Here is a 27343-nt window from a genome sequence, read left to right on the forward strand (position 1 = left end):
AATACTACATTCTTGGTAGCACGGTACTCTTTTTAAGAAAGAAGGGTGTTTTAGCCACGCCTTCGCACGCAGCTTTGGAAAATGAGAAAGGGGCAGGACAAGGCAAGATGCTAGAGGAGACAGGTCCCAGAGCGTCTACTTTTCTCAATTCAAGAAACCTGGGAAGGTAATTTGTCAACTCGTGTAGAGAAAAGCAGTGGTTTTCGTAGTATAGAGTTGATCATTGTTTGAGATGAAAAAACACGTTTAAATAACTTTTACTTTTAGGATTTAGTACCCTCAAAATTTAAGGTAAATTATGTTTGTTAAAATGTTGCAAGGCTGGCTTTCAGAAGCAATTAAAGATACAGTTAACAAAATTTTTCTTTTGTTTAAAATTATAGCCTAGTATTTCAATTAATTGCTTAACCTGTTATATTGAATTTTAGTGTAATTATAAAGACATGGGTCTAACATGTTCACTGAAGGACTAATTTGCCTAATTTGTTTATTGATATCTTTAAGTTAATGCAATTGCTCCAGTATTCTTAGAAGAATAACATGAGAAACAGAAATTCCATTTTTCTCCTTTTTTGTTTGATGCTAAACTTTAGAACATAACTGAGTATTGTCATAGCTTCATAGCACAAATTTTAAAAATATATCAAGTTTTCAAGATTTCTCGAAGGAAATCAATCTGGAACTAGGATAACAATGAATTAGTAAAAAACAAATTTTTCTAGGAGTTGATGACTGAAATGGAAGAAATGAAATTCACTTTTAAAAGACATCATTTTTACCTTAGTCTATGCCCACTGTAAATTTTATTTAACAATTTTCCAGTGTTTATTTTATTTCTGTCTTTTACAATCTTAGTGAGCCATTTTTTAACCTCTCTATGCCTTAGTTTCCTCCTAAGTAAAATGGGAATGATAGTCATACTTAATTTGTAAGGAGATTGTATGATTAAATGTGTTAAAACAAAGCACTTAGACAATGCCTGCTATAGGGTTAACGCTGGGAAAATGTTAACTCTTTGTTATTTTTTTATTTCCACTTTCTAACTTTTTTACTTGCAAATGTTACCTTGGTACTTAATCAAAATATAGACTGAGGAAGATACTTTTAAAAATTTCTTTCTGACTTCTCCAAATTGTCTAAACACTCTTCATTATATGTACATAATGTGACCTTAAACTTTTCCAGTTACTTTCTTAAACTGTTCTTCTCTCTTAATTTCTAAGGCACAGATTATTCCTTTCTACTTCTTCATGTAGTTTTATTGCAGTCTAGGTTCCTGCTGCTGTTCTTGGTCTTAAAAGCATGCTTTTGCTTTTAAGAACATTCATTTTATTGTGAATATACTTATTGCATTGTTGACCTTCTTTCCTCATTCTTAAGTTCCTTATACCTCCTTACTTTGATTTTGTATACTTTTTTAAAGTAGCTACTTTAGTCAAGCTGTTTTTTGTATTGATCTTCCTTTTATTGCCACTAGGTACTTCCATATTTCTGTTGCTGTGACTTTACAGTCACCTTTCCTCAGCTTTTATTCTATTAGTTTATATAGTTCTCTATGAGATTATCTACTTACTTTGTATATTGTCCTACTTTCCTCTGAGTTTAGCATCTAAATCTCAAATATCTTGTTTTTCCTTTTTGTCCAATTAGAAAACATTGACTAAATGCCTCATTTTATCCTAACTAAAAATTATGAGGTAACCTCTCTACCTTTTGAAATAATTGTGTGTGTGTGTGTGTGTGTGTGTGTGTGTGTGTGTGTGTGTGTGTGTTGCTGGGGATTGAATTTAGGGCCTTGTGCCTGCAAGGTAAGCACTCTACTATCTGAGCTATATCCCCAGCCCAGATGTAAAATTTTTGAGAGGATTCTGAAACATTGAGGCCTTTGCAAGTTTCTCACAGAACTAGTAAGTATGTAGATGACAATCTAGGTTTTTTTGGATTGAAACTTACATGTGTACCATCTTACTTGTCTTCCAAGTTAATCTTCTTATTACTGTGTACCATCTTACTTGTCTCCCAAGTACATCTTTTTATTACTAAGAAAGTTACTAGATTTATTTGAATTATTTTGAAGTAAATAACTTTAAAGCATAATATTTAACTGGCATATCCACTGTAAAGAGAGACTAAGCTATTTATTTTATAAAATTGTTCTTACTGTATTCTAATACAGTATAGTCTAGTAATAAAAATTTGTAGATAGATTGTACTTTTATTTCTGAAACTCAATGGTAGCCTGGATAATATATCTCCTTTCTCATTCCTATTAATGGCTCATATTAGTTTTGGGTAGTAGTCTTTACAAACTACCATAAACTGAGATGCTTAAAGAAATTTATTCTCACACAATTTTGGAGGCTGGAAGTCTAAAATCAAGGAGTGGGTAGGGCCATGTTCCCTCTGAAGATTTTTGGAGAGTCTTTAATTGCCTCTTCCTAGTTTTAGGGCACTCCTTATAGACACCTTACTCTAATTTCTGACTTTTTAATTTTAATTTTCTGTCTAATTTCAGTTTTTTTTACATGGCATTCTCCCATGTGTATCTGTGTTTTTACATGTTCTTATAAAGGCATCAGTCTTTAGATTTTGAGTTACCCTAATCCAATATGATTCATTTTAACTAATTATATCTGCAAAGTCCCAATATCAAATTATGCACATTCACAGATAGCAGGGATTAGGATTTCAGCATCTTTTGGGGGGACACAGTTCAATTCACATGATGGATATATGTATTAACTAATTAAATATTTATCATTGTCAAATATATATTATAAATAGACATTGCCTTATGATACATGGATAGCAGACTGTCTCCCATTTTGTTTGGAGAGGTAATGAAACTTGAGCAAACTATAAAAAGTTTCATGAATGCTGTGTTTTAATTTCGGCAAAGCATCTGGTATTTTGATTCAAATGAATACAATGATAAATTATAGGCTATATGACATTGCTTAAATTGAGTGTTGATAAAGTCTATTCTCATGTGAAAGGAGGTTTCTTATTATTCAATTCTTCAAAGTATTATCTTTATCTCAATGTCAGTGACTTCCTAGAGTTTGTTTTTGTATTGCTTTTTAATATACAGGATAGTTTAGGCAAGACAGCAAAGAAAATAGATGAGGTACTGGAGAAAGTTAAGGTATAAATAGCAGCACCAACCATTGGACAAAGAAGTCTAGTGTAATTACTCCTAAATTATTGGATTTTGATGACCAATACAAAAAAGAAAAAAAGCAGGGAGAAAGGCCTAGATTTGAGGACTGAGAATACATTTTACATTGTGCTAAATGAGGATATCAAAAAACAAGAAGACTCCTCTCCCTCTATATAAACTTATGTATATATTTTTATGATTTTAGTATATATATATACATACATACACACACACACACACACACCTCTGTTTACTTTTATCATTTCATAAAGGAAAAGGTATTTTGACACATAAAAAGGAAGACAATAATCCCAGATGCCAAGAACAGATTTTAAAATTAAAAAAGTTTACCTTTTGAAAAATTTGCAATACTGTCCTTATGTTTTTCACTTAGGTAGAAATAACAAATTTTCAAACAGGATGGCGGCGACTTCTAAGAAGCATTTCTAAGTATATTTTTGAAAATGACCAAACTGAATAAAAAGGCAAATAGAGTGGGTATGGGAGCAATGGGATTGGGTAACTGGGAGGGATTCAAGGGTTTGAGAACACCAGTGAAAATGAAGAGCTTGAAGGATTATTTTTCATTCAGAGAGAAAAATGATGTTTTGAATTTTAGAGGTGCAGCAATTGTAAGAGTTGAGAGGAGCCAAAACCTGATCTTGCTTATGAGTGACTTTGCAAAGATTAAATGCACTGGAATAGAAGAACAATTGAGTTTACATAGTAAAAAGATGTTATTGTGAATGAATGGCATAAGATCATGAGTTCAAAGGATATGATGGAATGGAGAAGAAGAGAAGCATATTGAATGATCAAGGTGCTAAAGTCATAAAGGAAACTATATAAACACTTGCAGATGTCAGTGGACCATGGTGGCATATAATGAAATAACATCATATACTGTGGTTTGGAGCATAGATTTTGGGCCAAGCTGCTTGGGATCAAATCCATGTTATTACTGTCAGCTCTATGGGCTTGGGAAATTATTCTACTGTTCTGTGCCTTAGTTCCTCATGTCTAAATGAGAATGAGAATAGTATTATAGAAGATTAAATAAATGTAAACTACTTTTAATAATATCTAGCATGAAACATAAAAGTCACACTTTGTTGTATGGTGTTAACTTATCTTTTCAGCAGAAGGTAGACCTGAAAAGGGGAAAGAAAAGTGGTTGAGAAGTATGATAAAACACATTACTTCTTTAACCTGTGAGTCTATGAAATGAAGTGAAGGATTAGAAAGGAATTACCACCAGGAGAAAGTCAGGTTTTATAAAGAGAGTGGGTAAAAGGATTGATTTTAGAAAAACTAGAAGTTATTGAATAACTTGTTCATGTCAGAACAGTGACTTTATAGAGTGTTAAATACTAGAGGTAGAATGAATTTCTTGGAAGTAGGTTAGTGAATGAACATGAATGGGATGGGAAGATTTTCAGATTGGCAGGGCGCTTCATTCTAGAATGATAATAATGGAAAATGGTTTGGAGGAAGCCAGAGACTAGGTGGTAGCCAAATGGGGTATATAAGCTGAACTTTGAAGGGTAGAATACTGAATAGGTTGTGTGTGGTCTTAAAGGGTTTGTGAAATGAACCAGCTGCTTGCCATATTTTTATACTCACATATAATTTAAAAGAAAGCATTTACAAAGCTTATAAAAATATAACATAGAAACTTTTGGAAGTAAAATTTACTGTTTTATTCATTTGCTCAACAATGCTTTACCAACTATGTGCCACCCACTGGTCTAGGTGCTAGGGATACTGCAGTGTACAAAATTGAGAAATCCTTCTCCTATTGATCTTAGGTTTTTATTTATTTACTTATCTAAGTGTGACACTTGGTGATTTGAAATCTGTGCTAGTATTGGTGTTTCTCTTTTGAGAGTCACAGCTGAAGCGGCCCCAGCAAACTTCCAGCTGATTGGCTCACAGCGGCCCCAGCAAACTTCCAGCTGATTGGCTCCTCTGCAGTGATGCTCATTGGGCTGTTTCCCCATATGGGCCACCAAATGCCGCAGTCTGGCTGGGCACAATTCACGAGCCACTTGTCAAGCAGAAACGAACTTTATTTTTAGAACACACACACACACACACACACACACACACACACACACACACGGCCACACCACATGAGCTCTTCAGGAATTCCCTCAGAGCCCAACTGCCACCACCAGCTTCCAGCTAGCCTCTCAATCCCTACTCCTCCCGCTCTTGAGGCTGATTGGCTGGGTCGCGTGGGCGGAGCCAAAAGAGTCCCCCAATGAGCAGCTCCGTGGTCTGAAAGGGTGGGGAAACAGCCCAATGAGCATCACTGCAGAGGAGCCAATCAGCTGGAAGTTTGCTGGGGCGCTGTGAGCCAATCAGCATTGGTGTTTCTCGGGAAGTTTCCTTCCTTCCCTCAATAAATATTTATTAAATAATTGCTGTGCTAAGCATTAGAGATACAAAGATCAAGTTAGACATGATTTCTGCCCTAGAAAATAGAAAATGAAATCAGTAATTAGAAATAGTGTGATAAAGGTATAGTGTTGTAAGTACTCATAAATTTTGAGGGTTGCAGAAAGCTTTTCCCCCTCAATACAGAAATTTATAATAGACTGGAACTTGAGGATGGGGCAATGATTTAGCAGATAAAACTACACATGGCATACATATTTTCTCTACACTAGAAGAAGCTATAAATTTTCATAAAAGATTCCATGTCAATGCTAATACTTTACAAAAGCGTTTTAAAATAACTAAGGAACAAGCTAGACAAATAATAAAACAATGTCAAAATTGTGTGACCTTTTTACCACAAGTTAATCTTGGAGTCAATCCTAGAGGATTGATGCCTAACCATATTTGGCAGATGGACGTCACACACTTGCCAGAATTTGGAAAATTAAAATATTTGCATGTTACAGTTGATACTTCTTCTGGATTTTTGATGGGCTCCCTTCATGCCGGCGAAAAAACTAAAGATGTTATAGCTCATTGCTTACAAAATTTTGCCACTGTGGGCATTCCAAAACAGTTAAAAACAGATAATGCCCCTGGTTATACGTCTACTTCTTTTAAACAATTTTGCTCATCATTTGGCATTACTCATATAACAGGAATCCCATACAATCCACAGGGATAAGGCATAGTTAAAAGAGCTCATCAAACTATTAAAATGTACTTATTAAAGCAAAAAGATGGAATTGGGAAGGGGTATATATTCCCCAAAGATAAACTTAAAATAACCCTTTTTACTCTAAACTTTTTAAATTTGGATTCATCAGGACTTAGTGCTGCAGAAAGGCATATGTGTCCAAAAAATGTACATAAGCCCAAGGTACTTTGGAAAGATATTCTAACAGGACAATGGAAAGGTCCTGACCCAGTAGTTGTCTGGAATCAGGGGTCTGTTTGTGTGTTTCCACAGGAAGAACAGCAGCCGATTTGGATTCCAGAGAGATTAACCAAGGTTCTGACCCAGTGATTGTCTGGAGTCAGGGGCCTGTTTGTGTGTTTCCACAGGGAGAACAGCAGCTGATTTGGATTCCGGAGAGATTAACTAAAATCCTGACCCAGTGATTGTCTGGAGTCGGGGGTCTGTTTTTGTGTTTCCACAGGGAGAACAGCAGCCGATTTGGATTCCAGAGAGATTAACTAAAGCGATTTCTACAGACCAAAAAGAAGATGATTTAGCTCAAATCCATAATAGCTGATATCCAAAACTCCAATTTGGCTATCCTTACATCTGCGACAGAACCAGGATGCTTTTTTCAATATCTATTTTATTATTGCCCTTTCCCATATCATGAAGTTCTATTTTATTTTTATTTTTTTGAGCTCATACAGACCTAGGTTAATGTTTTGCTGATCAGTTCTATTTTTTTTTTTGACTATAGAGTTTTTAAACATTGCAATAGAGATTTTACCTGTAAAAAGTTATAAGGCCCTTACTATTATGTTATGTGTTGTATGTATTATATTATGTGTGCACACTTGTGTTTTGTGTTATATGTTTGAATGTACGTATGTCCAATGTACGTATTTCCATATATCATATATGATGAGCGCTCATGAAAAGATGGATCCAAATATTTTTTTTTTATTCACGTGATTTAAATGGTTTAATTTAAATTGGGTAAATAACTGTTAAGAATTGTTTTAATATGTAAACAAAAAAGGAGGTTAACAGATCTGTTTGTTTACTCTCACCTTTCGTTTTCATTATATTTAATAATTCTCTTCAATATAATGTAAATTGTTAAGAAAATTGTTTTCTTTTAGTGCCTTCTGGAATGTTACACAATTTTTTCTTTAGCCATTATTGCCAGAATTTCTATCTTCATCCCAGTGCCGATGAAGATAATATAAATTGTTAAGAAAATTGTTTTCTTTTAGTGCCTTCTGGAATGTTACCTAATTTTTTCTTTAGCCATTATTGCCAGAATTCCTATCTTCATCCCAGTGCCGGTGAAGACAAAGATAAAACTAATCTACAGTTTCTGCAATAGCCATCACTGAACTGCTTACAGAACTTGCACTGAACTGCTTACAGAACTATGTGTCACTTGTATGCATTGTGAACTATCTGTTGGTGCAGCGACTTGTGGTAGTGTTGGGGTATTTTTGCTGATGATATCATCGGTGGTACAATTTTCCCAAAAGGAGCCGTCAATTGACTTGGTATATCTTCCTCCCTTCTGCTTGTCATGATCATTCAGCTAAAATTTGGGGGTCAACAGAGGTGAGGCAAAGAACCTCACCCCACCCCACCCCCACCCACCCCCGCTGAGACCTCTCCACAGGTGTGGCTGTATACTGGACCGGTAGTCAATGATGGGTAAGATCCAATTACAATGGTACCAACCTAAGACAGGAGGCTGACGCCCTGAGGTCAGCTCATCCGAAGACGGATAAGAACCATATGTAGTATTGGACAACCTAAGGCAGGCACGGTCCCTAAGCCACATGCTTGTTGTTTAAACAGAGAGGGGGAGATGTTGAGAGCCACAGCCAAAGGGGCCCCAGCAAACTTCCAGCTGCCAGCAAGCTTCAGACTGCCAGCTGATGATTGGTTCACAGTGGCCCCAGCAACATCTAGCTGATTGGCTCCTCTGCGGTGATGTTCATTGGGCTGTTTCCCTGCCCTTCAGACTGCCAGCTGATGATTGGCTCACAGCGGCCCCAGCAACATCTAGCTGATTGGCTCCTCCACGGAGCTGCTCATTGGGGGACTTCTTTGGCTCCGCCCACGCGACCCAGCCAATCGGCCTCAAGAGCAGGAGGATTGTGGGAGGTTGGTGTGTGTGAGGAGAGGCTTGTGGAAGCCAGTGATGGCAGTTGGGCTCTGAGGGTTTTTTCCCTAAGGAGCTGTTTTGTTTGGCGTTTGTAGTTCTAAAAATAAAGTTAGTTTCTTTTGACAAGTGGCTCCTGAATTGTGCCAAGCCAGACTTCGGCAAGGAGTAAATAGTCAAATGAGAGTTGGGGAGGGAATAGAAAATATTTAGGGGAGAGAGAACAGCATATTTGAAAAGTATAATGTGATTTTTCTTGAAGCTGAAACTTGAACTGCTAGGAATTGAGTTTGAAGAAAGGTAATCAGGACTTGGATTTTGGAGGGATTTTTAAACTGTGTTAGGATAGAGTACATGCTCAGTGCAATGGAACTTATCTAGGTATTTCAAGAGAAATATATGATCAAATTTATGTTTTAAAAGGGAGTATGGAGAATGAATTGAGGGGTTGAAGGTTAGAATTTGTTGAAGCAATGCACTAGATTGTAGCAGTTGGGACTAGGTTTCTACTTAGGAACTTCTCAGTGGACCCTCAAGGAGAGAGAATGGACCATTTTGAGAGAACTTTAGGAAAAGCCTAAGTCTAATGGTACCTGTTTCTAGCTTATGCAATTGGATACATGGTGTTAATAATTAACTAGGAAGATATAGGAGAAACAGTTTTGATAGGATGAAATGATCATTTTTTGGACTTGCTGAGTCTGGGTTGTCTTTGGGATGTCTAAATGAAAGTGGAAGAGAAGACAAGAAGATATTTCTGTGCAGAGAGATTCGGGCTGTCTGGAAAGATTTGGAGGATTCAACATGTAAATGGAAACTGAAGGAATAGGAAATTACTTTAGGAAAACATGGAGGTTGGGAGGAAGGCCTAGTGTAGAGAATGCGAGAGGAAAATAGATCTGCAAAATTAGCCAAAGAGGTAAAATGAAAATCAGGAGTGCAGTATGGGTTGAGTATCCATTATCTGAAGTGCTTGGAACCCAGAAGTGTTTCGGATTTCATGGTTTTTCTAATTTTGAAATACTAGGATGGTCTTTACCAGTAGAGCATCCAAAATACTCCAAAATCTGAAACTTTTTGAGTTGGCATGTCTGTGCTCAGAAGTCTTGGATTTCAGAGCATTTTTGATTTTTGGATTGGGTTCTCAATCTGTATCACTTAGGCCAAGGTAACTATTTCAAAAAGAAAAGAAGTTTTTCCCAGGTGACATTAGGTAAGAACTGAGATGTGTTCTTAGGCTTAGTAGTAAGGAAGTTCTTAATAACCTTGCTGAGAGAAAATTTAGTTAAGAGTGGTGAATACTTTTCTGAAAAAGGGGGTTATCAAAGAGTCCCACAATCCATGGGCCACAGTTTTATAGATTCTCAAATGAAAAAAGTACATATGTCCTATGACTCTTAACATATACTAAGTGAATCCCACCATTGTGTAAGGAAGTACTCATAATAGATGAATGGAGACAACTCATATGTTTGGTTAAAGATGTTGCCAGAAATCTATAGAGTTTGACTTGAGTTTAAGAAAGGGTTTTATTTTAAAGATAAAGAGGCATGAACATATTTAACATTTAACTAATCAAAAAGGACAAGTAGAGATCGAAGAAAGGTTAACCTTGATGCAGGTTAACCTTGATGTGGTTTTTCCATACCACAAAGCAGGTATGGAAAATTTGATTACTTCCTCAGAATAGAGCAAACTCAGGGGCATGACTTATGCCCAACAAATACTCAAGAAGCTTAATTTACAAATAAATAAAAGGTTTATAATTGATATGGAGATTAGAAACTGCCATCTCTTGTCCACATCATCTATTTTACTAGGTTTTGAAAAAAATCATAATCTGAAGGTCAGGTTGTAAGCAAGGAGTCAGCAATGGAAGTTGGATGTTTTTAAGAGTAAATGAAATTAAACTATTAATACTTTCAACCCCACTTTACAGCAGTAACTCAGTGGTAGATTGGTCAAAAGTGTCCCTGGTTGGGGCTCTCTCTTTTGGGTGTCATTTGTGATAACTACCAGTTTTTCTCCATGAATGCCCTTTCTGTGGCCTATTTATATATTAATTCTAGTCATTGGATTTCAGAACCAAAGTCTGTCTTCTAGAGATACTTTTTCCTTACAGTAACTTCTGCAACCATCTAGAATTCATTCTGCTATTATGTGTTAATTTTACTAATACACCATTGATTTCTGGGAATTCTTTGTTATCACTTGTAGTATTTACACATGGATACAGCTGGCTGGGCATATCATGGGCTTCACATCCATGGATCAACAAACCTTGACTGAAAATATTCAGAGAAAAATAATATATTAACTGAAAATGTACAGACTTTTCTCCTTGTCAATGATCCTTAAGCAGTAATAGTACAACTATTTACCTAGCATATATATATGTATTGTGTTAGGTATTATTAATTATCTAGAGATTATTTAAGATATACAAGAGGAAATGCTTGGGTTCTATGCAAGTACTACACTATTTTATATGAGGGACTTGAACATCTGAGGATTTTGTTATCTCCTGGGGTCTCCTGGAACCAATCCCCCATGGATAGTGAGGGATGATGATATTATTAAAATTGCAGAATATCTAGGAATTGAGTTCTCATTTGTTTGACTTTATAACATTTTAGATATAGTTGGCATATTGATCAAAAAGAATGGCAAGCAATCAAATTTTAAATAATATTTTAAAAGCAATTTTGAAACTTTGCAATTATGTAAAAAAATGAAAATCCTCTAATGATCTACTTTTAACATTTTTATGTTTGGACTTAAGTTTGTTTCTTGTATCTTTTCTTGTCTCTTAAAATTAGAACTTCTAAGGCCTTTGAATCTTCTTAATGTATCATAAGTGTTTTCTTCTGTCATTAAATGTTTTCTTTTATGCTTTTTAGTAGTTATAGAGATTAAGACCAGTAATTTCACCATAATTTGTATAGTGGATACCCTGAGTTTAATTGTCTTGAATATTTAACAAAAAAAAAAAATAATAATAAAATAGCTGGGTGCAGTGGTTCATGCCTATAATCTCAGTTAACAAGTTCCGGGCCCGCCTCAGCAACTTAGCAAGACCCCATCTAGAATTAAAATAAAAAGGGCTGCAAATATACCTCAATGGTTGACTGCCCATGGATTCAGTCCCCAGTACCAAACAAACAAAACACTATAAGAAATATTTTTGTAATCAAATTTTTGTTCTTAACCCAGATTCTTGCCTTAGGATCCATTTCTAATGAGGAATTCATTTAGTGAAAAAGGAAGTGATGACATTTATGTCCTTGTTAGCAATGTATGTATGTCTTATTTCATTTTTATCCATTGCTGGGAATGTTTTATTTTTATTTGTCAATTTAATAACAAAATCATTTTTATTTTGATTTGTATGTTTGAACATTACAGTGTGACTGAATTGTTTTTGTGCTATGTATTGTTTGTATATGTAAATTGCCCTTTATTAGTAGTTTTTTTGTTAGGGTGGAGTGGGGAAAGGAATGGGTATGAGTATTATTTTCTCAAGGAAGGATAAGAACACTGAATTTCTAAGGATATCTTACCCTAAACTAAAAGAAACCTTTCATCATTTTATAGAATTCATTTAATTATTATTTATTTCTCAGCATGACTATATGAAGGAAGAGGAGGGTTTTCCTGAAGATGAGGCGACTGAATCGGAGAAAAACCTTAAATTTGGTGAAAGAGTTGGATGCCTTTCCAAAGGTTCCTGACAGCTATGTAGAGACTTCAGCCAGTGGGGGAACAGGTGAGTTTTAGTTCAAATAAAATTTTCTCAGTAAGTAGTTTCGAGTGATTCAATCAAGAACATATAGAAATGTAGCCAAGAGGAAGAACTCATTAGTGAATTGCGCAGTAACTTTGTAATTCGTTTGTCTGTCCTTGTGTCACTGTTGCCCTGGTTTTATTCTTGTTTATATTCTGTATAACATTGAACCAAATTCCACTCATACATTTAACAGTGTCTGTTAATAAATTAATGCAATTTTACTATTTTGGTACTCTTCAGTTACGGTATTTACATTAACAAGATTTTAATATATAAATGGAAAAAAATTTCAAAAAATTATATAAGGATGTTGACACTGCCTCATTCCTATTTTGATTAAGTTAATATAAACGTTGTAGAAATTTCTTAAATTTCACATTAGTGTTTGAGAGGCAGCATGAGGTAATGCTTAAGAACTTAAACTTTAAATCCAGACTTAAACTATCTGGATTAAGATCCCACCTCTGCTGCTTCCTATAAGGAAGTTACTCAAAACTAGTTTTATGAAGCAGGTATATCAGTATTTACTCACTAGGGTTAATGTATCGAATAACTTACTATGTATTATGCTTAGAGTAGTGGCTTACACAGAAGGGTTTGTTAAATAAAATAGTAAGAACTGTAAGAATAATATGACTTTAATAATGTTACTATTTATTTTCCCATGAAGAGGTAATGAAATAACATATTTCACATATGATTCTATTTTATTGAATAAAATGTGTAATAAAATGCTTAATATTTCTGATCTTTTATGATTTAAGTTTTGTTAATGAAAGTAATACATTTTTTGTTGTAAATTGGGCTATTTGCATAGATGCATTTTTTTTTAAACACTGAGGGGAATATTTTCAAATTTGGCCAGTGAGGATGCTTATTTTCATCATCATTTATTATATCTCACAGTGCTATATGAAACAAAATAGTTTATGTCTGGTAAAATTATAGCAAACCTATTTAAAATTAGAGCAGAAAATTGCTTTCTCAGTATTCAGTTGTTTGTGTTCATATTTGTGCTTATTAAATTTTCATTTTAAATTGTTTTAGAAAAAATATATAGTAAACATTTTGAAGAAAAATTTTTATAGTATTTATTTAAATGGAAATCATATTAGACACATTTTTTATATTGCTACTTTTAATCTCACTTAAAATAGTTTACTGTTGTGTATTTTTAAATTTTTTTTAATTTGGTGGTATTATATTTCTCAGTTTCTCTAATAGCATTTACCACTATGGCTTTATTAACAATAATGGAATTCTCAGTGTATCAAGATACGTGGATGAAGTACGAATATGAAGTTGACAAGGATTTTTCTAGGTAACTGTTTTCTTTTTGAAATACTTTTAGATTCAAGTTATTTTAAAAGTGGATCTTTTGAAAAAATGTCTAACCTTTTATATTTGCTTTTAGTTTTGAAGAAATGGTCCTGAAAAATTCTTACTAATTACATGCATTAAATTGAAACATTTGGAATCATTTAGATACTGGTCTCTGATTAATTTGTACTTGTATACAAATTAGGAGAACATATGTTTTTCCTTAGATGTAAATAGCTGTGAGAATTGTTTGAAACTCTATTCTTTATACTTTGAAATATCTTACTGACATATATGGACTGAAACATAAATTGTGTATACTTATAACTTGACTTCTATGAATTATATCTAAGATAAATTTTGATATGTAGATTTACTTTTTAACCTTTGAAAATATAGTACTGTAGGAGATAAAATATACTTTTATCATTTATTCTTTTATTTGGATTTTTTTTGGATTGCATATAACATGTTTATAATATTAAGAGTACACTAGAGAAGAAGACACATTTAGTTCTCCATTTAAATTCCAGGTCTGTTATTCACGAGCTTTGTCACTTTAGGAAGTCACTAAATCTGTATCTGCATGTACTTCAGTTTTCTAATCGGTAAAAAAGAATAACATTTATTGTATCTTTCTCATGGGATTTATAATTAGGTCAACATATATAAATTGTTGTATAACCTTGAGCAATTCATACAATTGACTACTTTTGGACCTGTTTCTGCATCTGTAACATGAGTTACTATTCTAGATGCCATTAGTTTTCAGGACATTTTTTATTGTTATTTTGTTTGTTTATAGCATAAATTAAACCATTTTTATTTTCCAAATGTAGTCTAGATTAAGCATGTTATCAGTGTAGTAGGGGCACCCCAGAATCTGCTTATGTGGCCTCCTCCTCTGGTTCCTACAGTTTTTCCTGGAACTAAGCCCCAAACTTATTTTGAGCACAGTTTGAACTATAGACAACTTTAAGACACTATGAAGTTTTAAATTTTGTAATCCCTGTTGAGATTAGATGAAAATTATTAGCAATAAAGTTTTTATAGGAAATGAAGGATTGAATTTGATGGTCTCATTCTACTATTTATATTGCTTAATTAATTTTTGTATTGTAAATTGATTCAAACTAATCATTTGAAAATAATCAAACCTTTTAAAAGGCTATACAAAACTTTAAGCATCAGATGTTTGTTTTCTGATAATTTGATTATATTTATCCTGAGTTATGCAGACCCAGTATGCCACTTTAGTAGTTATGTGATTTTATGCCAACATTAATGCTACTTTGAGTACTGGTGGTTTGTTAGAAAAAAGTTAATTGGAAGCCATTAACTTTATAGTTTCATGATATAGGATAAGAAAGAGGGCTGAGGTTGTAGTCCAGTGATATGCCTGCCTAGCATACGTGAGGCACTGGGTTAGATTCTCAGCACTGCATATAAATAACTAAAATAAAGATCCAATGACAACTAAAAAATATTTTTTAAAAAGAAGAGAATATTTGTATATTACATTATACAAATATTATATTACATTCGTAATGCATGATGTAGGTAGAGGAAAAAAAACAGTATACTTAATTCTTAATTTTTGGTGTTTATATTCTTAAAGGAATATTGTATCCAAAGTTTATATAAACAGAGGTTAAAACTTTGGATTACTTATTGTTATCATCTATTATGGTAGAGTTGCTATTATCATTATCTGAGCAATTGTGTTAAAAATCTGAACTCAAGTTTTTGGATTAATCAAAATAGAACTTTTATTTTTAAAGTGCCTTTGTTTTGGCCATAAGAAATGCAATCTAAGTTCTAATTGATATATTTTTCTCTGTTTGAAATCCAGGTTTTTCATAATTGATTTATACTTTTGATATTTTGTTGATTAACTAATAGATACTAACATTTACTTTTTTGTCTTTTAGCAAATTGAGAATCAACATAGATATTACTGTTGCCATGAAGTGTCAATGTAAGTACATCTTAACCTGATGAATCTCTATGTAGTTTATCTCTCCATCAATTGCCAGTAGAAATTAAAAGCTATTCATTGTATTGTAATCTTGTTTTTCCTTTATGAAATTAAACATTTTATTGTGATTTTATTTAATAATGAAAATAGTTTCACCTCGGTTTTTATTCATTATATTTCATCTTCATAAAGAGATTTAATTCACATAGTATAATTAAAATGAAGAAAATTGGAGGGAAGTTTTATCAGAATTCTAGAGTAGACATTCTTTCTTGTTTGAAGTAACAGGTTCTGTACTCATATTCCACAAACATATTCTGTTTCACCATTTTAATTTGTCACATTTGCTATACTTTTATTCATATATTTTAAAATAGAAATTCAGTTCATTTAAGAGAATAGTGATATTTACATTTTTTTTTCTCTTTTCTGGCTTTCTGTATTGTCAGAGTGGAAAAATACTAATATGTCAGATAATGTTTGAATTTGTAGTGCTGTCGAAAATGAGGCTGCTTTTATATGAAAATGGTCTTTTAAGTTATTGCTTAAAAACATGGAAACCAAGAAATCATTAGTTTAGATAAAATTGTTTAGTGTGAAATAGTCTTATCCAATGTAACAGATTAGTTTCTGGAAGATTTTTATCTCAGAACAACTTTAAATCTCTTTTCCAGGGCTGGGGTTGTGGCTCAGTGGTAGAGCGCTTGCCTAGCAAGTGTGAGACACTGGGTTCGATCCTCAGCACCACATAAAAATAAATGAATAAAATAAAGGTATTGTGTTCATCTACAACTAAAAAAAAAAAAAAAGTAAAAAAAAAATCTTTTTCCCGTTTATTTATTTTTCCTTATGTTATAAAATTTTAAGAAATAAGGAAATACTTTATATCCCCAATTTTGAGTTATATAGTAATCTTTTCAAAATAAGGTTTTCTATTTCTTGACTTTTTAAAGATTTCACAGCTTTAAGATTCCTTTTAATCTTGAAAAGTAATTCTTAGTTAATATTTTGTTCAGCAGCCATTTATTACTTCTGATGAGGTTCTTGACGATTTTTGCAAAGCTTTTTAATTCAGTTAAGATTTATGTTATTTACCATACACATCTTTGTCATCTACTTTTCTGAGCACGAAATAAAAATATCATTTTTCAGTTTTGGAATAATATCCACAAAAGCTACATTAATGGTACTATTTTAACTTTTGAACAAATAAACACTATAGGAAAGTGATAATGAGTTTTCTGTTAGTCATTTTAATTTGTTTATATCTGATGTCATTTGGCTCTGAGCATAGAATGTAAAACCTTCTAATTTTTTTCTTTTTAATGCAGATGTTGGAGCAGATGTATTGGATTTAGCAGAAACAATGGTTGCATCTGCAGATGGTCTAGTTTATGAACCAGTAAGTTTAATTCATGTAATTTTTGAAGTATACAGTTTGAGGAATTATATACTTGAAGACCAGTTTGACATTTGCTTTTAGTTTTATCTGAGTTTTTAATGTAATTTTTCTTATTACATAGGTAATCCATATTTGTGCAAAATTTAGGTGGAGGGCAGGAGAGAAAAGTCTAATGTCAAAGACTTGGCATAGCCATTGTTAACATTTAGGAATGAGCCTCTAAAATCTGTTTTATGTTTAAACTTTTTTATATTTTTTGTTAATGCTTCCTAATAGTTTCCTTGTGTCTTTGCTTTTAGTTGCCATAGTGATAAAATTTTCTGCTTTTTCTCTAATAATTTAGAAACTTTTATGTCCTATTCTACTTGTACAAAATTTTAGTCTTTAAAAATACTTGAGCTGAATTTCTCTTATCATAATCAGGAATGAAGCATTATCTAAGAGAAATTTCATAGGCATGTATTAATTCATACCTCATTTTCACTTCTCAAGCCTTAGGAAATGTTAACATTCTCTTAATATCTTCAAAGCACAGTTGTGCAAAAATATAATTGGTTTATCAGCAGACACATTATGGGGATAGGTACAGTGATAACAAGACCTAATCAGGATTAGCCCTAAAGAAGCTTCTGAGAAAAGGGATGCAATTGTCAACTACTTCGTAGTTGCTGACTGCCTTTTGGTGTTGTGGTACTTGTGTTTACATATGTATTCTACTCTTGAATTCTTTTTTGTTCACCACTGGCACTTGTGAATCCTTCTTTAAGGAAAATTGCAAAATGATAACTCAAAGTAGTAAGTAGAAGAAGACTTGAAGTAACTGAATGGAATTTTGATTGCTGAATTCATATTAGTTTTTTTTTTTTTTTACAGCAGCAAAACATGTACTTTTGGTGTACACTCTTTTAAGTAGAAATTTGTATAGAAAAGTGAATTTGTTATTGCTACTCTTTCCCTTTCTTCCTGACCTCTGTTTTCCTGCTGATACAATTGACTTTTTAGTAATTTTTACATGAAGCTATATACCTTTCAGTTCAGCGGATACTGTTACAACATATTGAGCTATCTGGAAATATTAATCCAAATGATTAGACACTTTAACATTTGCAAAAATGTTTTATACTATTGTAAGAATAGTTTTAAAAAAAATTTTTTTTTTTTTTTTTTTTTTGGTACTGGGGATTGAACTCAGGGTCCCTCAACCTCTGAGCCACATCCCCAGCCCTAATTTATATTTTTATTTAGAGATGCGGTCTCACTGAGTTATTAGTGCCTTGCTTTTGCTGAGACTGGCTTTGAACTCACAATCCTCCTGCCTTAGTCTCCTGAGCCTCTGAGATTGTAGGCATTAGCCACCAGGCTGGCTAGTTTTTCAATTTTAATAATGTTTCATTGCTTTTAATTTTTACCATTCCTTTTTTTTGTCTTTTTTATTTTTGTCTATCATTTTGTAGAGGGAATTGAGATTTCTTTTTTTGGCAAAAATATAGGGATGATTTACAGACTAGCATGAATTTCTGTGCCAGTCATAGAGGAAGCTATTTGGCCTGCAAATGCAGATTTGGCTGAGGAGAGAATTCTTATTGCCTCCTAGCAAGAATATGGGTTTTGAATCCTCGAATTTTACACTTAAGCTATATGCCTTCCCACTCACAACCATAGTTGTTAGTTTCATCCTGCCATGATTTAAATGATTTAAGTCGTAAAATACCATTTTATATCCTGATAGATTGACTATTTATATCTGTCAATAAAAACAGATAACTTTAACAGGAACCTATTTGTGAATAGTAAATTTTATTCTATTTTTGAATAGAATTACGTTAAAATTTTATAATTTGACTTATAGAAGATTAAATATAAATCATGAATACCTGTTTTTAGTAACACTCTAAATTTATGTTTCTTACTCAGAGAATTTTTAAAAATTGTGCTAGAAAAACCAAGAATATTTGGCAGTGCCAGTAATTATGTTTTCTTTTATTTCAGGTAATATTTGATCTTTCACCACAGCAGAAAGAGTGGCAGAGGTAATAAGTGAACAAAGTATTATTATTCATAGAAATCTATATCATGTTTTGGTATTGTAGAGTGCTCTGTATGCATTTTTATCAGGATTTACTATATAATTGCTTCCAGAATTTTAGTATTAAAAATTATATTCACTAAACATCTGTGAACCTAATTCTTTATGTACTTGTGTTAGTTTGTGTGTGGAAAATCCCTAGATATTTTATTGAACATTTTCATAGATGGTGGGACATATCCTCACAAAATATTTTGCTTATACGTCAAAGTTATATGAGAATATTTATTTCTGTACAATCTCATCGAAATGGGTAATAGACTTTTTAAAAAATGTTTGCCAGTTTAATGGATCAAAATTGGTATTGTATTGGTTTTAATTAACATTTTTTATGAATCAATTAAATATCTTTGTGATTTTTTTTTCCACCTAGTATTTCTTTTTTATGAAACTACTTGGTTATGGTTTATGCCTATTTTACTTAGTTGGGTTTTTTTTTTTTTTTTCCCTTAAAAAGGTATTACATAGTTTAAGATTACTGCAAAGGAAGTTTTTTAAGCCATTTTGTTTTCTAGTCTCCCAAAGTATGTTTCACGGGTATTTCTTTTTTAATTTCTTATTTCATCATTTGGAGGAATTTTAATATGAAAATTGAAATTGAATGTGGTTGAACAGAAGCAGTAACTATTAGATGTCTTAAGGTTTCTAGTGTTCTTAGTGAAAAGCTATCCAGAAATGAAATATTTCACTTTTATCCAGCCATATTAAAATGAGATGACTCCTTTCACCTGGAATTTTATTTATTTATTAAGATTAGTAATAAGAGGAAGAAGAGATTGTTTTTATAAAGATGATAGAGTTTTTTCTTCATGGTTTTCTACATAACTTTTCTATGTAGAATATAGGCTTTATTGATTGGTATAATCCAGGCAAAATTTACTTGAATACACACTTTATTGTCATCACTGTCTTTGGTCACTGCCTAGCATCAAAAGTTGATGTAGATCCACAAAAATGTGAAGCTGTCGATTTCTGCTGGGCTTGGATCCAAAGATATTTAGTCTTTAAATGTATGTATCTGAAGATGGGATTTTTTTTTTTTTGCAGCTTTTTAGATGCTCATGTTTTGCTTCTAAATATATATTCTTTACTCTTTTTTAATTAATATTGGTTGTTCAAAACATTACAAAGCTCTTGACATATCATATTTCATACATTTGATTCAAGTGGGTTATGAACTCCCATTTTTACCCCGTATACATATCTTTACTTACTCTTGAATGGCCTAGAGATTTCCAAGACCTTATGTCTTCCAGAATAATGTACGTATGAACTTGTTTTTTACCCTTATGTACCACATTTTATTTGTCCATTCATCTGTTGAAGGACACTTAGGTTAGTTCTATAGCTTAGCTGTTGTGAATTGGGCTGCTATAAACATTGATGTGCCAACTCTCTATATTATGCTTATTTTAAGTCCTTTGGTTATATGCTGAGGAGTGGGATAACTGGGTCAAATGGTGATTCCATTCCAAGTTTTCTGAGAAATCTCCTTACTGCTTTCTATAATGGTTGCACCAATTTGCAGTCCCACTACCTTTTCCCCCACATCCTCACCAACATTTTTTGTTATTTGTATTCTTGATAATTGCCATTCTGACTGGAGTGAGATGAAATTTCACTGTAGTTTTAATCTGAATTTCTCTACTTGCTAGAGATCTTGAGCATTTTTCATATATTTGTTGAACGATCATATTTCTTCTGTGAAGTATCTGTTCAGTTCTTCTCTAATTATTAGATTAGTTGTTTTTATAGTGTTAAGGTTTTTGAGTTCTTTATATATCCTTCAGATTAATGTTCTATCTGAGGTGCAGGTGGCAAAGATCCTAAGATCTCAATTATTCTCTTTTGTAAAAAAAAAAAATCAAACCCTGGTGATAGTCTTTCTGAATTTCTACTTTTAAAAGTCTGATTTAATATTTTTTTAAAAAAAATATCTATTTATTTATTAATTTTTGCATTACAATTCTTTATACACCATTAATATCATAGTTTATCATATTTCTGATTATATATAAGGTATCTTGATACCAGTTTCACTTCTTCATACATATATTTTATATAGTGATGAGAGTCTCCTGATTTAAGATTTATTATAAACTAAATTTATAGTGTAAATATGAATTATTTTAAGTAGCCCTGTTATACCAGTATTTAGATGGGTGGTACATACATATTTTATCACCCATTTTCATTTCAAGAAAATGCTTATTTTATCATTTGGTGGAGTGTGAATTATTATCAGATTTACATTTACATTTTTAAGTGCCTATGTTTATACATACCTTATTTAAGTTCAGTGATGCGTGTGTGTGTGTGTGTGTGTGTGTGTGTGTGTGTGTGTGTGTGTGTGTATGAGTGTATGAACAGACTTTTATCTTTTAGCATAGTTTTAAGTATACATTAGGGTTCACTCTTGATATTGTACATTCTGTAAGTTGACAGATGTATAATAAAACACATTGTGGAAGGAAAACTTCCACTGCCCTAAAAATTCCATTTTACTTAATACCTTTTTCCCCCCACCATATTTAATTTTTATACTTGCTAAGTTTGAACTTTACTACGAATGACTTGGGATGTTAGTTATTTAAAGATGTTAAAGGAGATTAAAACCTAAGTATTTTTTTTTCTCAAATGTATGCTTTGCTTTCTATAATCCTATGCTTATATGTTGATATTACTTTTAAAATTATGTAGGAAGAAATATATTTTATTTAGAATGATCTTGTCATAGAATAAAGTTTAACTGTCTTGGGAAGGACACCAGGTAATATTTAAATGGTCTCATTATTTAGTTTGAAATGAAAAGTAGATGCTGGTGATGTGGGTTTATATCCTAGTAATCTGTCATTTCCAATTCCATCAAGTCTATTGTATGCCCTTATTTGTCTTGTTTTTTGTATCTGTGACACTTAATTCAATGACTGACAAAAAGTTAAAATTTTGTAATTGTCGACATATGTATGAAAGATGAATTTAGATATTCAGGTAAGTAGAACTTTTTTGGTAATCCTGACTGCATGTTCATTATTGATGAAATCAGATGGATTTCTCAGTACTAGCTATTAGACCTCTAACTATCTCACCTCATTTTTCTTGGTTCCAAAGAAATAAATAGAGGAAACTTTATATACTTTATTTTGGAATAAAATCTTGTATATTAAATACATATGGTTTAGCTAAGTCAGCTAACCATTGCTATTTTTGAATAACTATTGACTATCTTTGTTTACCTTACTATATTTCTAAATTATTATTTGTGTTTAATTTAGGATGCTGCAGCTGATTCAGAGTAGGCTGCAAGAAGAGCATTCACTTCAAGATGTGATATTTAAAAGTGCTTTTAAAAGTGCATCAACAGCACTTCCACCAAGGTGAGATGTGCATTTTAAATCTGCAAATTTCCTATACTTACTGTGAATTTGACAGTTTTATTATTGGTTTAGTTTTCTAAATCTTATTTTTTTTCTCAGAATGGAATAAGTTTTACTCTGAAAATTTTTATTACTGATTATCATTATGAACCATTAATAATTCTATCATGAATTATTAATTATTAAAGATACACTGTTAAATATTAGTTTTTATTATTATGTATGCAGCCTGTAATTTTGATTAGGACTATTACAATATATTATTTCACTTTTATTTATTTACTTTATGTTATACCTTCATATAAAATTGTATTAGGGTCAAGCACAGTGGCACACACCTGTAATTCCAGCGACGCAGGAGAGTAATGAGAAGTCGAAGACAGTCTCAGCAACTTAGTGTGATCCTATCTAAAATAAAAAATAAAAGGCTGGGGATGTGGCTCAGTGGTTAAACAGCCCTGGGTTCAATCCCTAGTACCTCCCCCTCGCCAAATTATTATTATTTATATATATATACACACACACACACATACATACATACATATGTATATATATGTATGTATGTATATATTAAAATTAGGTTTTATGAACAAATTAATTGCGATTACTATTATGAGGATGCATAAATTTTGGTTAGGAACTTTGTTTACTTCTCTTATTTTTCTTTTAAAGGTTAGAATAGCTGATATTAAGAAAAGTTATGATCATGAAAAGGATACTTTAAAAATATTCAGAGGTTTTACATTTTTTTAGGAAGAAATTGTTATTGTCTATTCAAAGTTAGAAAGGATTCCCTTTCCTTACCTTGGTTTTATTCCTGTTGTCCCCTTTCTCCCTCAGTGCCAGAAATAGATGAAGAAAGTATATCTTTGGTTGGACTGTTTCTTTTGTTTTAATCTTCTGTCATTGAATTTAGTCCTCTGATTAGATTTAAAGAAACATGTAATTTCAGGTTTGTGTAAACAGTAGACATGTAATAATTATATATATATTTTTCTATTTTGTAGATGTATTGTTTTAACTTTGGAGACTTTAGGAAACTGCTATTTTTGACATTTAGGATATTATCTAGAAATTTATCTTTTTGGACTTTTATTCCTTCTATATGTAATTTTCTCACAACAGAATGATTAGCAAATGTATTTTAAGTAATCTTAATATATCTTATTTTAATAGGGAAGATGATTCATCACAGTCTCCAGATGCATGCAGAATTCGTGGTCATCTATATGTTAATAAAGTAGCAGGGAATTTTCACATAACTGTGGGCAAGTATGTTCTTTTCTTTTACCAAAAATACTTTAGACAAGGTTGGAGCTTGGTTAAAAGTAAATTTTTTTTCCCTAATAAGATAATATATAGCTAGCTAGTAAAGGACTGCTTAAAATGTTGTGTGTCTATTTTTAATGTCTTGAGATTGTTTTGCAGGGCTTTATTTTCAGGACATAGAAGAATATACTAACTTTAAAAACTACCTCAGGACAAAAGTAAAAGTCATGTCATATTTTATATAGTAGAATAAATGAACTATTGGTAAATACGAATTAAAACTTTCGGCTTGCTAAATTTTAGTACCCAGAGAACTCATATTTAGACATTTCATTAATTTGGTCATGTTGTTAAGGCTTTCATTTTGTTTAAAACCCTGTAGTATCCCTCACCAAAATTTAGTCCTTGACTAATTCTTTTTTTTTTTTTTTTTTTTAATTTTTTAGTTTTAGTTGGACACAATACCTTTATTTTATTTATTTATTTTTATTTGGTGCTGAGGCTCAAACCCAGGGCCTAGCATGTGCTAGGCAAGTGCTCTACTGCTGAGCCACAACCTCAATCCCATAGTCCTTGACTAATTCTTGACAAATATTTTGATATAGTTAGAAGCCAGCAGTATTCTGGAATAAAGTTAAATTAGGCAAAACTTAAGGAAAAATATCAGATCACACTTCTTATGAACTGCATTTAGCATAGAAGTTGTAGAATAATAAATTTTACATAATTTCTGAATGAATAAATAAATTTCCTCCCTCGGATTTTGTTATTTGTTTGCTATGGCCTGAACCCATTGTACCCATTCCCAATCTGTTATTCAGAACCTTAGAACTTTTTAATATCATAGAGGCAATGACTATTAGTCATTGCCTAATAGTTGGCTCAAAGAAATTTAGAAGATTTTATTACACCTTTGCGTATATCCTAGTCCAATATGAAAACTTACACTCTCATGATGATAACGTATAGTTTCAATGAGAGAGGCCCCATGGAAAAGCATTTGGTTTGTATCTTATCAACTCAGTGGTGTCTTTATGTGAACACATTCCTAACTTTTTGGGTCTTGGATTTGTCAAGTACAGAACTGATCATTTTGAAAATTGTGTATTATCTCTCAAACATAGTGCCATTTCTAATTGTAATATAAGAGAGATTTATATTATGTATAATATAACATAATTTATAATATGTATTTCAGCATGCAAATGAATATACTAGAAAGTATAAGGAAGCAGGCAGATGTTTGCAACTTATACTAACAGATTGTGAAAGGTGTATTAGCATTTTTGTTGATGAGATGTTGTTCTGGAATAAGAACAACTCTCTTTAATGTTGTGAAGAAAATAGTTTAATATTCACTCAGTTTCCTGGGAAATTTAGTGTATATTGAAATTCTTGCAAGTACTTTGTGAAATTAAATGGAATTAGGTTCTAGTCTAAGGTAATTATATATAGGTTTTTCACGTATGTGAGTGTCTCTTAAAGCATTTTAAAGTTAGGTAAGATGAAGAACAAATTTTTTTTTTTAAATTGATTTTCTTTGCAGTTTGTTTTGTTTTTCTGGCTGTTGTCCACAAATGCCAGTAGCAACCTCTTCCCAATAATTGTCACAATCAGAAATGCATCTCCCCAACCCCAATTTTCAGAATAACTTTTTCTCCACTGAAAGATCATTTGGGCTAGATTTCCTGTCTGAAAGGGTAGAAATTACAGTGTCCAGGAAAGAAATAGGTAAATTGTTAGTTATCTAACTTCCCTAAGAAGAGATTTAACAAGGGTCAGAGAACTGCTATCATGTACTAGGAATGATTTAATTTTGTCTATCTATCTATCTGTCTGTCTGTCTATATATTTATTTATTTATTTATTTATTTATTTATTTATTTATTGTAGTTGGACACAATACCTTTATTTTAACATGGTGCTGAAGATCGAACCCAGTGCCTTGCACGTGCTTGGCGAGTGCTCTAGCACTAAGCCACAACCCCAGTTCTTTAATTTGATTTTTGCCTTTTAATTTTTTAAAGGGAGATGTATATTTATGCTATTACTTCATAAATTTTTAAGTGTGTCTTAACAAAAATTTAAGAAGGAAATAAAAAAGAGGCATAATTTAAAATTGTTCTCTATTCCTCTCAGAATAAAATACTGGTTTGTGAGACTGTGTGAGAGAGAGACCATTGAAGTCAGATATGATGCTATAATGTGATTATTCAGAAATTTTCCTGTCTAAAAATTTGTTTAGAATTTTAGTAGGAATACTGTTAGAATGATATGCTTTGTGGGGATAGGAATAGCCTACAACAATAGACTTTGTTTTAATAGTAAATCTGAGGTAATATACATTACCCTGAACACACGGCACTTTACCAGACTAAACTATTAGTTATTTCAGTGCATAGGGAGTTGCTTTGTTGCACAAAATTTTAATTTTATTGGATGTTAACCTAACTCATAGAAACACGATGGTCAGAAAAATTAGAAATTAGAATATCTAGAAATTCTTCATAAATATAAAATAGGAAAGTGAGGTTGCAATTAAAGTAAGTTTCTGAGTGTCTCATTGGTTAACCAAGGAAGGAAAGCTATGTACTGATAATTTAATGCAGCTGAAACAGTATATTCATAGAAAATAAATTTGCTTCAGGTAATTAGCCTTCAGCAAGGAAAGTGTTATAGCAGTTGGACCTTAATAGCAGTAGCTAATAGTCAATTTAAAAAAAAGGCAAGTGATTTTGAGTGGTTTTACTAAATAATTGATGAGTAGGTAGGAGTTACCAGTAGTGTTTGTTTTTTTATTTGAGAAGTAAATGTTGAGTTTAAAACAATTTAAAATTAGAATCTTTGATTAGTCTATGTGGAATAACTTAGGGAAGAATAATTTTAAAGGAATCAAGAAAGCGCTAATTCAGTACAACATAAAGTGAAATCTACTAAGATGTGTTACAACTGATGATGTAAAAATAATGTAGTAGCAGGAAAAGATTTGCTTGAGTACATTTTCAAATTGTGAAAATACAGACCTTTTTTTTGAGAGAGAGAGAGAGAGAATGAATCTTTCTTGTAGATGGACACAACACAATGCCTTTATTTTTATGTGGTGCTGAGAATCAAACCTGGATCCCGCCCATACTAGGCGAGTGTTCTACCACCGCTGAGCCCCAATCCCAGCCCAAAAATACAGACTTTTTTAAAAGCCTATAGTTATCCATTTTTCATCAGTATTTTACAGAAAATATTTAAATTTATCATGTATTTTTAACTAGTAGTGGTAAATTTAATTTGCTTTCATGGACTTAAATATTGTAATTTCCATGAATTTTTGTTAAAAATAAAAGCTGAATATTCTAACTTGCCCTACTACACAGGAATTTGATGGCTTAGCGAAGGTAAAATTTTATAGCTCTTTTTTTTTCTTAAGCTCACTACCAAGATGAAAATTTTTTTAGTGAGAATATACCATCTACCACTATTACCAAACAGAGTAGCTTTGGAAATTTAGTTTTGTGCGCGCTCAGTAAGGTTACTTGATGAATTTAACCTAAAGTCATAAGGCAAAAACAGAGTTTATATATGAAGCTGATATTGTGGTAAAGGTTATTTTGATACAAATACTATAAGTGATTTTTGAGTAATTTCTTTTGCTCTTAATGCTTCATAGGTTGTGTTGTTAAAAGTTTAAATAGGA

General features: G+C 32.1%; 1 protein-coding gene across 5 annotated transcripts in view; it reads left to right on the forward strand.

Moving 5' to 3' along the window:
• Ergic2 (ERGIC and golgi 2) overlaps positions 1–27343 on the forward strand; it is a 78446-nt gene that overhangs the window by 39372 nt on the left and 11731 nt on the right. For 2 of the 5 annotated variants that reach the window (XM_078014974.1, XM_040280853.2), the window contains 8 exons: positions 11650–11731; positions 12060–12202; positions 13436–13544; positions 15475–15521; positions 16853–16923; positions 18913–18953; positions 22285–22386; positions 23563–23658. In XM_078014974.1, coding sequence (XP_077871100.1) covers positions 12097–12202; positions 13436–13544; positions 15475–15521; positions 16853–16923; positions 18913–18953; positions 22285–22386; positions 23563–23658 — 572 coding nt within the window. In that variant the 5' untranslated portion in view covers positions 11650–11731; positions 12060–12096. The remainder of the gene's footprint in view (positions 1–11649; positions 11732–12059; positions 12203–13435; positions 13545–15474; positions 15522–16852; positions 16924–18912; positions 18954–22284; positions 22387–23562; positions 23659–27343) is intronic. The other 3 variants (XM_078014976.1, XM_005339931.4, XM_040280854.2) reach the window with 2 other exon arrangements.

The sequence above is a fragment of the Ictidomys tridecemlineatus genome, chromosome 6, assembly GCF_052094955.1.
Source record: "Ictidomys tridecemlineatus isolate mIctTri1 chromosome 6, mIctTri1.hap1, whole genome shotgun sequence".
Lineage (NCBI taxonomy): Eukaryota > Metazoa > Chordata > Mammalia > Rodentia > Sciuridae > Ictidomys > Ictidomys tridecemlineatus.